Consider the following 15,136-nt stretch of genomic DNA (forward strand, 5'->3'; position numbering starts at 1 on the left):
AATGAGCCCTTTTCAAAGTTTCTACGACAACTTCTTCGATACGAAGTGCCCTACTTTAAAGGAAAAAAATAATATATATTATTACGCCCTGAGGGCATAACTTAGAACCCTTGCACCGAGGGTTGTGGGGGAGTGTCCTCCTCAAAACATATTTTCTATCTGGAAATCAACTACGGTGAACAAAATGGCTATCTCAAAATTTTGATTGGATGTGTTTGGGGGAATGCTGGGCGGGGGGGGGATAGTTGCCCTCAAATCACTTTCGACTATTCAAAAGGGCTCTAGCCCTTTGTATTTCCAATCAAATGAGCCTTTTTTTAAATTTCTACGACAATGGCTTCTATAAAAACCTTATATGCCCCCAGGGTATAACTTACAGCCCTTAGCCTGAAGGCTGTGGGGGAAACATCGACGTTGGACGCATCGAAGTTGTGCCAACATTGTTCTTATATGCCTTCAGGGCATAACTTAAAACCCTTGTCCCGAGGGTTGTGGGGGAGTGATCTCCTCAAAAACATAATTTCTATCTGGAAATCGACTACGCTGAACAAAATGGCTATCTCAAAATTTTGATTGGATATGTTTCAGGAAATGGTGGGCGTGGAAGAGTTGTTAAATGCCTTCCAATCACTTTCGACTATTAAAACGAGAACAAGCCACTCCAATTTCCATTGAATGAGCCCTTTTTGAAGTTTCTAAGAAAACTTCTTCGATACGAAGTGCCCTGCTCTAAAGGAAAAAAATACATTGTGCCAACATCGTTCTTATATGCCCCTAGGGCATAACACAAAAACTTACCCCGAGGGTTGTGGGGAGTGTCCTCCTCAAAAACATATTTTCTATAGGAAATCAACTACGCTGAACAAAATGTGTCTCTCAAAATTTGTACTGGGTGTGGTTGGGGGAATGATGGGCCTGGGGGGGGGGGGCTAGTTGCCCTGCAATCACTTTCAACTATTAAAAAGGGCACTAGCCACTCCAATTTCCAATCGAATGAGCCCTTTTTGAAATTTCTACGACAACTCCTTCGTTACGAAGTGCCCGGGTATGGAAAAAAAATAATACATTATGCCAACATTGTTCTTTACTTAGACAGCACTATTGCGCTGCCTAGGATTAGAACCTCTTGTATGTTTGTTTGCTATGATTTTTAATTTATTTTCTGTTAGTTTTGGATTTCATTTTTGGATTAATTGTAATTTCTGGTCATTTCGAGTTTGAATTATTTAGGTTTTTGTTTCTGCTGATCTAAATTTAGTATGAACTTTATTTTCTTTGAAAAACATTCTTTTTCGGAAAGTTTTTTTTGTTGATTAATTTCTGTTCATAAGTTTCAAGTGTTTCAAAATCGATTTTTTTCAAAGTTTCAAAGTTTCATCAAAGTTTCATCAAAGTATCAAAACTAGTATCAACGTATCAAAGTAGCAATAGGCAACTTGCATAAATTACAGCCCTTATTCCATAAATCAAAGTTGCCCTGTAAATCTGAGTAAATCTAAGTACTGTAAATCAGTAAATCAGTAAATTCTAGTCAAAAGAGCCTCCTACAATGTTAATACGAACACCCTTTCCCACAAAACCCTTATAGCTTAACATAGGGGGAATTTTCAACCTCTAAGTTACAGGTGTTTGAATTTTGGACTATCTTGAACAAAATGGCTTTTTCAAATTTTGACTGGATGCATTTGGGGAGAAAAGGGGGAGGCTGATTACCCTCTGATCACTTTCGACTTTAAAAACGGTACAAGAAAATTTCGCCAATCGAACAAGCCTTCTCCAAAGTTTATACGATCACATCTTCTATAAAAACTTTACATGTTAACGATGGGCAACAAGCATAAATTAAAGCCCTTTCCCCGAGGGCTCGGGAAACCCGGAGCCATAGTTATTTCACATTTGGATTATTTGAACAAAATGGGTAGCTCAAAATTTTTATCGGAAGCATTTAGGAAAAGGACGTGTGGGGGAGGGGGAGGGGCTGGTTGCCGTCCAATTACTTTTGGATTTTTCAAAATGGAGCTAAAACTTTCAGTTCCAATCAAATAAGCCTATCCAAGATTTACACGGCCATCCATACAATAAAAACATTTTATGCCTCCGGTTTATAAACTATAACCAATACCCCCTGCTCTGCAGGTTTGTGTAAATCCCAGAAGCAATGCCACATGATCTTTCAACAATTTGAACAAAATGGCTATCTCAAAATTTCGATAGAATGAATTTGAGCAAATAAGAGCGTTGGGGGATATTTGCCCTCCGATCACTTTTGGCTCTTAAAAAGAAACTAGAACTTTCAATTTACAATCAAATGAGCTTCCTCCTAAGATTATACGACCACCACTTCCATAAAAACCTAGTGTGCCCCTGAGGCATAGCTTAAAACCTTGCCCCCGGCCTCTGGGCATTGTGTCAATCTCGAAGGTATTGTTACACGATATTTGAACTATTTAGAACAGAATGGATATCTCAAAAGATAGATCGGATACGCTTGGGGAAAGAGGGCGTGGGGGAGCTTTTTGCCCTCCAATCCCTTTTGTCTCTTTTAAAGGGAAATAGAATTTCGAATTTCCAATTAAATGAGCCCGCACCAAAATTTATAGGGCTACCTTTTCCTTAAATGCCTCGTATGCCCCTGGGATATAATGTACAGCCCTAATCCCCAGGCTCTATGAGATTGTATCAACCCCGAAGGCATTGTTATATAATCTTTGGACTATTTTGAACAAAATGGCTATCACAAACTCTTAATTGTATGCACTTCGGGAAAAGAGGGCGTGGGGACCCTGTTGCCCACCTCTGATCACTTTGGACTCTTAAAATGGGAAACTAGAGCTCTTAATTTCCAATCAAATGAGTCTCCTCTAAAGTTTATACGACCACCCCTTCCATAAAACCTTATGTGCCCCCAGGAAATAACTTACAACCCTTTACCTCGGGCTATGGGGGCTGTGTCAGCCCCAGAGGCATTGTTATATAATATTTGGATAATTTTGAACAAACTGGCTGTATCAGAAATTAAACCGGATCTATAAGGGGAAAAGAGAGCAAGGGGGGGGGGAGGTCCCACCGGTCACTTTCGACTCTTAAAAAGGGAATGAAAACTTTTAATTTCCAATCAAATGAGCCCTCTCTTAAGTTTATACGACCACCCCTTCCATAAAAACCTTAAATGCCCCCTGGGCATAACTTACAACACTCGCTCCCAGGATCTAGGGAGTTGTGTCGACCCCGGAGTTTTGTTATCTGATATTTGAAATATTTTGAACAAAATGGCTATCTCAAAATTTTGATCGGCTTCATTTGGGGAGAAAAGGGTGTCGGGGACTAGTGCCCCCCCCCCCCATCGGTTTTGACTGTAAAAAGTTAACTAGAACCTTCAATTTCCAATCAAATGAGCCCCATCTGAAGTTTGTACAACCACCCCTTCCATGAAAGCCTTACATGCCCCCGGGGCATAACTTTCAACGCCTGCCCCCAGCCTCTAGTTTTTTTTGCCGATCTTGGAGTTTTGTTATCTTATCTTTGAACCATTGTTAACAAAATAGCGATTTCGAAATTTTTATCGGAAACATTTTGGCAAAAAAGAGCGGAGTGGGGGCTAGTTGCCCTCCGATCACTTTTGACTCTTCAAAAGGACATTATAACTTACGATTTCAAATCCAGTGAGCCCCCTCCGAAGTTTATTCGACCACTCCTTCCATATCAAGTGCCTCTGGGGAAAAAATAAATAAGTAATAAAACATTGAAGCCTTATGGCCTTTACTATAGGCAACGGTATAGCGTTGCCTCTGATTATGAAACTGACACTAGAATGGATAATCAGACACACCCGTCAATGCAGCATATAATGATCGATGAGGGCATATAAGATCGATGTTGGCACAATGTATCATTTATTATTTTTTACTTTAGAGAGAGGCACTACGTATCGAAGAAGTTGTCGTAGAAACTTCGAAAAGGGCTTATTCAATTGGAAATTGGAGTGGCTTGTGCCCTTTTTAATAGTCGAGAGTGACTGGAAGGCAACTGACACTCTTTCCACGCCCACCGTTTCCGGAAACACATCCAATCAAAGTTTTCAGATAGCCATTTTGTTCAGCGTACTTGATTTCTAGATAGAAATTATTATTTTGAGGAGGACACTCCCCCAAAACCTTTAGAGCAAGGGTTGCAAGTTATGCCCTGGGGGAATATAAGGTTTTTATAGAAGGCGCTGTCGTAGAAACTTCAAAAAAGGCTCATTCGATTTGAAATTCAAACGGCTAGTGCCCTTCTTAATAGTCGAAAGTGATTGGAGGGCAACTAACCCCCCTCCCTCCCACGCCCATCAATCCCCCAAACATATCCAATCAAAAATTTGAGAAAGCCATTTTGTTCAGCGCAGTTGATTTCCAGATAGAAAATATGTTTTTGAGGAGGAAACTCCCCCACAACCCTCGAGGCAAGGGTTTTAAGTTATGCCCTGAGGGCATATAGGAACGATTTTGGCATGTATCATTGGCATGTATTATAGGAACGAATGTATCATTTATTATTTTTTTTCCTTTAGAGCCGGGCACTTCGTATCGAAGAAGTTGTCGTATGAACTTCAAAATGGGCTTATTCAATTTGAAATTGGAGTGGCTTGTGCCCTTTTTAATAGTCGAAAGTGATTGTAAGGCAACTAAAACCCCTTCCACGCCCACCATTTCCCGGAACACATCCAATCAAAATTTTGAGATAACCATTTTGTTCAGCGGAGTCGATTTCCAAATAGAAATTATGTTTTTGAGGAGGCCACTCCCCCATAGCCTTCAGGGCAAGGGTTGTACGTTATGCCCTGGGGGCATATAAGGTTATTATAGAAGGCGTTGTCGTAGAAACTTTAAAAAAGGCTCATTCAATTGGAAAATCAAAGGGCTAGTGTCCTTTTTAATAGTCGAAAGTGATCGGAGGGGAACTAGCCCCCCCCGCCCACGCCCATCATTGCCCCAAACACATCGAATCAAAATTTTGAGATAGCTATTTTGTGCAGCGTAGTTGATTTCCAGATAGAAAATATTTTTTTGAGGAGGACACTCCCCCACAACCCTCGGGGCAAGGGTTTTGAGTTATTCCCTAAGGGCATATAAGAACGATGTTGGCACAATGTATCATTTATTATTTTTTTTTACTTTAGAGCAGGGCACTACGTATCGAAGAAGTTGTCGTAGAAACTTCGAAAAGGGCTTAGTTAATTGGAAATTGGAGTGGCTTGTGCCCTTTTTAATAGTCGAAAGTGATTGGAAGGCAACTAACACCCCTTCCACGCCCACCATTTCCCGAAACACATCCAATCAAAATTTCGAGATAGCCATTTTGTTCAGTGTAGTTGATTTCCAGATATAAATTATGTTTTTGAGGAGGACACTCCCCCAAAACCTTCAGGGCAAGGGTTGTAAGTTATGCCCTGGGGGCATATAAGGTTTTTAAAGAACGGGTCGTCGTAGAAACTTCAAAAAGGGCTCATTCGATTGGAAATTGAAATGGCTAGTGCCCTTTTCAACAATTGAAAGTTATTGGAAGGCAACTGACACCCTTTCCACACCACTATTTCCCCAAACACATCCAATCAAAATTTTGAGATAGCCATTTTGTTCCACGCAGTTTAAATTTCAGGAAATTATACCTTTGAGCAGGACACTCCCCTCAAAATCTTCAGGGCAAGGGTTATAAGATATGCCCTGGGGGCGTATAAGGTTTTCATTGAAATTTTTGTCGTAGAAACTTGAAAAAAGTGCTCATTCGATTGGAAGTTCAAAGGGCTAGTGCCCTTTTTAATAGTCGAAAGTAATATGAGGGCAACTAACCCCTCCTTCAGGCCCACAATTTCCCAAAACACATCCAATTAAAATTCTTAGATAGCCATTTTATTCAACATAGTTGAAAGTTTTGGAAATTAGGTCTTTAAGGATAACAACCCATCCCCCCACAACCCTCAGGGCAAGGGTTATAAGTTATGCCCTGGGGGCTTGTAAGGTTTTCATAGAAAGCGATGTTGTAGAAACTTCAAAAAGGGCTCATTCAATTGAAAATTGAAAGGGCTTGTGCCCTTTTTAATAGTCGAGAGTGACTGGAAGCCAACTAACACTCTTTCCACGCCCACCGTTTCCGGAAACACATCCAATCAAAATTTTCAGATAGCCATTTTGTTCAGCGTACTTGATTTCCAGATAGAAATTATTATTTTGAGGAGGACACTCCCCCAAAACCTTTTGAGCAAGGGTTGCAAGTTATGCCCTGGGGGAATATAAGGTTTTTATAGAAGGCGCTGTCGTAGAAACTTCAAAATAGGCTCATTCGATTGGAAATTCAAAAGGCTAGAGCCCTTCTTAATAGTCGAAAGTGATTGGAGGGCAACTCGGGGGCCCCCTCCCACGCCCAGCATTCCCCCAAACATATCCCATCAAAATTTTGAGATAGCCATTTTGTTCAGCGCAGTTGATTTCCAGATAGAAAATATGTTTTTGAGGAGGAAACTCCCCCACAACCCTCGAGGCAAGGGTTTTAAGTTATGCCCTGAGGGCATATAGGAACGATTTTGGCATGTATCATTGGCATGTATTATAGGAACGAATGTATCATTTATTATTTTTTTTCCTTTAGAGCCGGGCACTTCGTATCGAAGAAGTTGTCGTATGAACTTCAAAATGGGCTTATTCAATTTGAAATTGGAGTGGCTTGTGCCCTTTTCAATAGTCGAAAGTGATTGGAAGGCAATTAACATCCCTTCCACGCCCACCATTTCCCGAAACACATCCAATCAAAATTTTGAGATAGCCGTTTTGTTCAGCGTAGTTGATTTCCAAATAGAAATTATATTTTTGAGGAGGACACTCCCCCATAGCCTTCAGGGCAAGGGTTGTACGTTATGCCCTGGGGGCATATAAGGTTATTATAGAAGGCGTTGTCTTAGAAACTTTAAAAAAGGCTCATTCAATTGTAAAATCAAAGGGCTAGTGTCCTTTTTAATAGTCGAAAGTGATCGGAGGGGAACTAGCCCCCCCCCCCTTCCCACGCCCATCATTCCCCCAAACACATCTAATCAAAATTTTGAGATAGCTATTTTGTGCAGCGTAGTTGATTTCCAGATAGAAAATATTTTTTTGAGGAGGACACTCCCCCACAACCCTCGGGGCAAGGGTTTTGAGTTATTCCCTAAGGGCATATAAGAACGATGTTGGCACAATGTATCATTTATTATTTTTTTTACTTTAGAGCAGGGCACTACGTATCGAAGAAGTTGTCGTAGAAACTTCGAAAAGGGCTCATTTAATTGGAAATTGGAGTGGCTTGTGCCCTTTTTAATAGTCGAAAGTGATTGGAAGGCAACTAACACCCCTTCCATACCCATCAGTTCCCCAAAAACATCCACTCAAAACTTCGAGATAGCTATTTTGTTCAGCGTAGTCGATTTCCTAATAGAAATAATGTTTTTGGGGAGGACACTCCCCCATAGCCTTTAGGGCAAGGGTTGTAAGTTATGCCCTGGGGGCATATAAGGTTTTTATAGAAGGCGTTGTCTTAGAAACTTCAAAAAAGGCTCATTCAATTGGAAAATCAAAGGGCTAGTGTCCTTTTTAATAGTCGAAAGTGATCGGAGGGGAACTAGCCCCCCCCCACCCACGCCCATCATTCCCCCAAACACATCTAATCAAAATTTTGAGATAGCTATTTTGTGCAGCGTAGTTGATTTCCAAATAGAAAATATTTTTTTGAGGAGGACACTCCCCCACCACCCTCGGGGCAAGGGTTTTGAGTTATTCCCTAAGGGCATATAAGAACGATGTTGGCACAATGTATCATTTATTATTTTTTTTACTTTAGAGCAGGGCACTACGTATCGAAAAAGTTGTCGTAGAAACTTCGAAAAGAAACTTAGAAACTTAGAAACTGTCGTAGAAACTTAGTTAATTGGAAATTGGAGTGGCTTGTGCCCTTTTTAATAGTCGAAAGTGATTGGAAGACAACTAACACCCCTTCCACGCCCACCATTTCCCGAAAAACATCCAATCAAAATTTCGAGATAGCCATTTTGTTCAGCGTAGTTGATTTCCAGATATAAATTATTTTTTTCAGGAGGAAACTCCCCCAAAACCTTCAGGGCAAGGGTTGTAAGTTATGCCCTGGGGGCATATAAGGTTTTTAAAGAACGGGTCGTCGTAGAAACTTCAAAAAGGGTTCATTCGATTGGAAATTGAAATGGCTAGTGCCCTTTTCAACAGTCGAAAGTTATTGGAAGGCAACTGACACCCTTTCCACACCACTATTTCCCCAAACACATCCAATCAAAATTTTGAGATAGCCATTTTGTTCCACGCAGTTTAAATTTCAGGAAATTATACCTTTGAGCAGGACACTCCCCTCACAATCTTCAGGGCAAGGGTTATAAGATATGCCCTGGGGGCGTATAAGGTTTTCATTGAAATTTTTGTCGTAGTAACTTGAAAAAGGGCTTATTTGATTGGAAATTCAAAGGGCTAGTGCCCTTTTTAATAGTCGAAAGTGATTTGAGGGTAACAAACCCCTCTCTCATGCCCACATTTTTCCCAAACACATCCAATCAAAGTTTTTAGATAGCCATTTCATTCAACATAGACGAAAGTTTTGGAAATTAGGTCTTTAAGGATGACAACCCATCCCCCCACAACCCTCAGGGCAAGGGTTGTAAGTTATGCCCTCGGAGCATGTAAGGTTTTTATAGAAAGCTATGTTGTAAAAACATCAAAAAGGGCTCATTCAATTGAAAATTGTAAGGGCTTGTACCCTTTTAATAGTCGAAAGTGATTGAAGGGCAACTAACCCCCCTCTCACGCCCACCATTTCAACAAACACATCCTATCAAAATTTTGAGATATCAATTTCGTTCAACGTAGTCATAAGTTCTGGAAATCAGGTCTTTTAGGATGATAACCCCATCAGAGCCCTCACTGCAAGGGTTGTAAGTTATGCCTTGGGGGCATATAAGGTTTATATAGAAATTTGTCGCAGAAATTTTAAATGGGGCTCATTTGATTGGAAATTAAAATTGCCCTTTTTAATAGTCGAAAGTGAGTGGAGAGTAATTAACCCCCCTCTCACCCCCACCATTTCCCCAAACACATTCAATCAAAGTTTAGAAATAACCATTTTGTTCAACGTACTTGAAAGTTCAACGTAGTTGGAAATTATGTATTTAAGGATGAAAAAAACCCCAGAGTAGGGCAAAGGTTGTAAGTTATGCCCTGGCAGCATATAAGGTTTTTAATTATAGATTTGTCGTAAAAACTTCAAAAGGGGCTCATTCAATTGGAAATTGAGAGGGCTAGTGCCCTTTTTAACAGTTGAAAGTGATTGGAGGTTAACAAACACCCCTCTCACGCGCACCATTCCCACAAACACATCCAATCAAAATTTTTAAATAGCCCTTTTGTTCAACGTAGTAGAAAGTTTTGGAAAGTAGGTCTTTGAGGACGACAACCCCCCCCCCTAGTCCTCAGGGCAAGGTTTGTAAGTTTTCCCTTGGGGGCATATAAGGTTTTTATTGAAAGCGTTGTCGTAGAAACTTCAAAAGGGCCCATTTGATTGGAAATTGAAAGGGCTAGTGCCTTTTTTAATAGTTGGAAGTAAATGGAGAAAGACTAATGCCCCTCTCATGCCCGTCCTTTTCCCAAACACATCCAATCAAAAGTTTGAGATATCCATTTTGTTTAACGTAGTTGAAATTTCTGGAAATTAGGTCTTAGAGGATGACAACCACCCTCAAGCCCTTAGGGTAACGGTTGTAATTTATGCCCTGGGGGCATATACGTTGTTTATAGGAAGTGATGTCGTAGAAACTCAAAAAGGGCTCATTCGATTGGAAATTGAAAGGCATTGTGCCCTTTTTAATAGTCGAAAGTGATTGGAAGTCTTTATATTTTTATAATAAAGATTGATTTGAGTATAATGTATTATTTTTTGTTGTTGTTGTTGTTTAGACCAGGACACCTTGTATCGAAAGAGTTGTCGTAGGAACTTCGAAAAGGGCTCATTCAATTGAAAATAGAAGGGGCTGATGCCCTTTTTAATAGTCGAAAGTGATTGGAGGGAAACTAATCCCCCTCCCACGTCCACCCTCCCATTTGACTTTATGTTTAAAAACTAAATGATGCCATAAGGTTAAATCAAAATACACTGTTTTAATGCTAATTCCCAATAAGGCATCTCAGCAGTATCCCAAGTATGACTGAGGGTATTAAGTTCAAACTTTCGGGGCTGTTTCTGCTCTTAAAATTTAACCAAATCAAAATAGCGTAAGTATATCCAAGCTATCAAAGAAAGTAAACAGATTTCTTTCCGAATGGTATCAAGGTTTCCATTTCAGGTCAGCTAGAGGAGGTGTGAAACTAAATTGAACACTACTATTTGTGTCCATATTTTTAAGAGTGTGTATGTTGTTAAAAATTGCTGAGAATTTTTCTCCAGCATACAAATAGCAGGCCAAACTATAAATTCTTAAAAACCGAAAAGATTTAAAGTATTATTTTTTTTTTCTCTGAAAAGACTATGTCAATATAAAACGAACAGAAATTATTTAAAAAAACGTTTTCAACAAAATAAGTTTTTCGAAGAAAAGTAAAGAACTCCATTAAACAAAAAATGAGCAAAAATAAAATCAAATGATCTACCAAGCGTGGAACTACCACAAATCAGCATCGATAAATAAATGAAACCCAAAACGAACCGAAATTCCAATAAATAACCGAGTCAAACTCTAAAGAAGCAGAAAATAACATAAGTTGGGTTCAAAACCCCTATGCCTTCCCAAGGCCAGAACATAATTTGCGCTTTGCTGAAAAATATACAAATGAATGTGCATTGTCAGTTTAATATACATTTACTGATATTTAGTAATCAAAATGTTAATATTATTTGATTTATTAAAGTTATAAAGTAAAAAAATTTATATTTTTTTTAGTAAAGTGCAAGTTATGTTCTTGCCTTGGGAAGGCATAGGGTTTTTGCGCCCAACTTATGTTAATTTCTGCTCGTTTTGAGTTTGACTCGGCTATTTATTGTAATTTCTGTTCGTTTTGGGTTTTATTTATTTATCGATGCTTATTTGTGGTAGTTTCACGCTTGGTAAATTTTTTGATTTTATTTTTGCTCATTTTTTGTTTAATTGAGTTCTTTACTTTTCTTTGAAAAACTCATTTTGTAGAAAAAGTTTTTCAGATTAATGTTCAAAAAGAACCAAAAACCTTTATAAAGTAGTGATAGGAAACAATCTTAAAGTTCTAAATGATGCTAGGTGGAAATCAAATTGAATATTATTACGAAGAATCAAACTCCCCTTATTAAATTACTGGTAGTCTAATTTTATTTTCAGATTTTAGAGCACAAGAAACTATGGTCCTTTTTACAGATTGCTTTAAATTTCAAAGGTACTGAAAATTTTTGGAAATGTTTGTTTCACCGAGTTGATTTGTTCATGAGCTCCATGAGTGAGCGTTCAGACGCTGGATTCTCTCTCAGACTCTGTCCAAGGTTCCCACTCAGAATGGCTGAAAGCTGAAAATAGGAACTATCGAGCAATATTTTCGGAACTGAAAACGCCTATTTAGGTGACAATTATGATCGTAAATTTTCTATTTTTGAAAATACTTTGGACTTTCAACTATTCTGAGAAGGGAACATGGGCAGAGTCTGAGACAGAATCCAGCATCTGAACGCCCACTGATTGTTTCTATTGCAAACATTTCAGCACTCAGAAAATTCAGCAAATGGCATAAAATTCAAAAAATGCCAAGCATGGTAAGTGAAGGGTTTGCAATTTATCATATTTAATTCATATATGACAAGAGGATCTTTTTAAATTTTGGTGCAATTTTTATTTTATGGATTAAACACACTAAACAATCTTTATAAACATAATATAACCTTGGCTACCATGATAAATGCACCCCAGTCCTCCCTCTCCTATTGCCTTGATATAGCCTAGGCCTAGCTCTAGGCTAGGCGGCCCATTTGTAGCAGTTTACTGAATTCTTTTACGTGTTGATATTATGCTTCATTCTTACTATGAACCAAAATGTTGATGACACATAAGTAGGCTACAAAGAAACTTTTATCTTTATAATACAGGCATAATTATGACATAAATTGGTAAATGTGTAGATATGGGACTTTCCTGGAGCAGAAAAGTGAAAACAGAAAGAGAGGGTTTTTAGTTTCTTATTTTATGCCCTTCTTTATGTTTTAAGTTACGTTTTTAAAATTCATCTCTACCCCTCCTGATGGTTTTGTATAGCCTATAGGCTATCAAACTAAAATAAAACAATGGAATCCTGGTACATTTGTAGGCGGCACAATAATTAAGCTTGGATAAAAGTGAAAACATTATTTTATGCCTTTTTTATGCTCTTTCTTAATTCAATAATTGCCTCTGTTGCAAATTGCATCTTGAGCCCTTAGAGGGGCCCCAAAGGTATTTCATTTCTGTAACCACACAAAGAAGTTATCAACAGCAGTTAAGTTAGCCTATTGAAAAGTTGATAAAAAACACAACACTAGTTTATAAATAAGTTGTTCAAGAGTAATATATTCCAAAAATACTTATTTATAACAACCCAAACCTCATTTATTGGGCAACAAAAATATGAACCATTTTCCTAACATTTCAAGTTTTCAAATGCTGTTGACAAAAATAGTGCTGAATTTTGCAATTCAAAACTTTGCTGTTGACAATTCAGGGTATATATTTGCACATTAGGGGGTGGGGTGGGTAAGTTTCATGGTAAATTTGCAGTGGGCCATATAATTTAGCTAGGATGAAAGTGAAAACATCATTTGATGCTTTTTCTTTGCTCTTTCATAATTCATATAAAATACCTTTGGGGCACCTTTAAGGGCTCAAGGTGCAATTTGCAACAGAAGTAATTATTGTATTATGAAATAACATAAAAAAGGCATCAAATGAAGTTTTCACTTTCATCCTAGCTAAATTATTGTGCCACCTGCAAATTTACCAAAATCCTTACTCTAGGCTATAATATATATTTTATTTATAATAATCAGATTATCATGTTTCCTTCAATTATGATTCACCTTTTTAACTTTATTTTAATATAGGCTAACATCTTTTTATCTGGTAATCACTCAGGTTAAACTAGATGTCTTGGTAAAATTTTCATTGTTCATATTATTGACTTATGAATAAAGTTAACATATCACTTGATGCCTTTTTTATGCTCTTTCCAATTATAATAATCATTTTTGTCAGAAATGAATTTTACCCTCACCCCTATATGTACCAATTCAGGGTATATATTGGCACATCAGGGGGGGTAAATTTTACTTCTTATGTAAATGAGAGGTAGGTTTAAACTCCCCCCTCCTAATATGCAAATATATACCCTGAATTGGTATATATAGGGGTGGGGGTAAAATTCATTTCCAACAAAAATGATTATTATATTTTGAAAGAGCATAAAAAAGGCATTGAGTGGTATGTTTACTTTATTCATAAGTCAATAATATGAACAACGAAAAATTTACTGATGTCTTTGAACCTACACAGCATAATTGGTTTTACCATGGATCAAATAATGGAAACAACAATATGTTACTGAAAGTGCATATAGGTCCATCAGTGAGGGGAGGGGGGAATTGTGGATTGTCATGGCAATACATATGACATTGGAACAAGCATAAAATAATGAATCTAATTGTATTGTTTTTAATTTATATTAGTTTCACATATATCCTAGAGCTATGCCTAAGATAATTAAGGGGTAAGGATGAATGGTCATAAACACAAGTGTAACCAAAAAAATTACAGTAAATTAGCATTTAAAAAGTGTCTTTCTTATTGTTTAGCATATTGTTGTCTGGAGAGTCCCTGCTCTACACATTGACCCAGAAATAAAAAAGAAAACAAAAAAGAAACATAGCATTTTATTATCCATTGAATACTCTTTCTAAATTTACAATTGTCTCCCCCCCCTTTCCCTCATTAGGAAAGATTTAGAATATACTTTTGTAGGCTGTATCCTTATTTTGTTGGTTTGAATTATTTGGTGCTAGGTGTTCTCCCCTGCAGAACATTTCCACTCAGAAAATTCCCCCACATGCAAAACTGAGCAGCCCCAGAGAAAGTACAAAATGGGTACCTCAAAATATAAATCAGATATCCTGATTTTTTTATGATATTTAAAAAGCCTTTTTTCAGTAACAAAGTTGAAAAATGAAATAAATAGGTGCAAATTGCCCTCATATGAAAAATTGAGCAGCCATAGAGAAAGTGCAAAATGGGTACTGTGAAATGTCAATTTTTATACCAGATAAAAAGATGTTAGCCTATAATAACCTTATATGCCCCCAGGGCATAACCATGTGAACCTCTGCAATTTTTGGCAGTAGCGGGTACCCTTAAATTTGACAGCTATATTTTCGTCAGTGAACCCTGGAATTTTGACACCAATTATTTCCCATTTGTTTTACATGTTCATTGAAATTTCAACAGAGTCACCTACATTTCAACAGGGCCTGTTGCTGTCTGTCGAAAATTTCGACAAGGTTACTACAAGATATTTAGTTTACTGAATCTACTGCTAGCTTATTTGGAATAAGAAGTTGTGTCCATTTTTGCATGCTTGCTCAGAAAATGTCAAAATATTTTTTTGAGACTTTCCCCTATAGCACTGAAGAAAGGAAGGGGTTGTCCTGAGAAAATATCTTTCTTGTTTCTTCTAGTATTCTTATTAACCTAATTTAAAAAATCATTTTAATTTTTCTCTTTTTTTGGTAACTGATTCTGTTGCTTGCTTATTTGGAATAAAGACTTCTGTCTATTTTCACATTTTTGCTCAGAAAATGTGATGAACTGTTTCATTCTGTTTTTTTTTTTCATTTGGTTACTTAAATGGATTGTTGAAATTTCATTAAAAAATCAAGCATCTGGTCATTTTGTTACTGCTTAGGAAATCTGACGAAAATATAGCTGTCGAATTTAAGGGTACAGCTACTGCCAAAAATTGCAGAGGTACACATGGAAGCAATTTTTCCATTTCCTTAGCACTTATCAATGAAACTAAAAAAAAAATTCTCAAATTTGGGTTGGAAGTTGAATTGCAGCTTGACAAATACTATGCCGTTT

The 15,136-nt window shown here is 37.6% G+C and overlaps 1 protein-coding gene across 1 annotated transcript in view; it reads left to right on the forward strand.

Moving 5' to 3' along the window:
- The first annotated feature begins 11,724 nt into the window (after positions 1 to 11,724).
- Positions 11,725 to 15,136, forward strand: part of LOC148940780 (proline-, glutamic acid- and leucine-rich protein 1) — a 51,844-nt gene continuing 48,432 nt past the window's right edge. Inside the window, exon 1 of the mRNA XM_089104852.1 lies at positions 11,725 to 11,793. Within this exon, the coding sequence (XP_088960978.1) occupies positions 11,782 to 11,793 (12 nt within the window). The 5' untranslated portion in view covers positions 11,725 to 11,781. The remainder of the gene's footprint in view (positions 11,794 to 15,136) is intronic.

The sequence above is a fragment of the Artemia sp. Qi Xiang Cuo genome, chromosome 19 (assembly GCF_049724085.1).
Source record: "Artemia sp. Qi Xiang Cuo chromosome 19, ASM4972408v1, whole genome shotgun sequence".
Classification (NCBI taxonomy): domain Eukaryota; kingdom Metazoa; phylum Arthropoda; class Branchiopoda; order Anostraca; family Artemiidae; genus Artemia; species Artemia sp. Qi Xiang Cuo.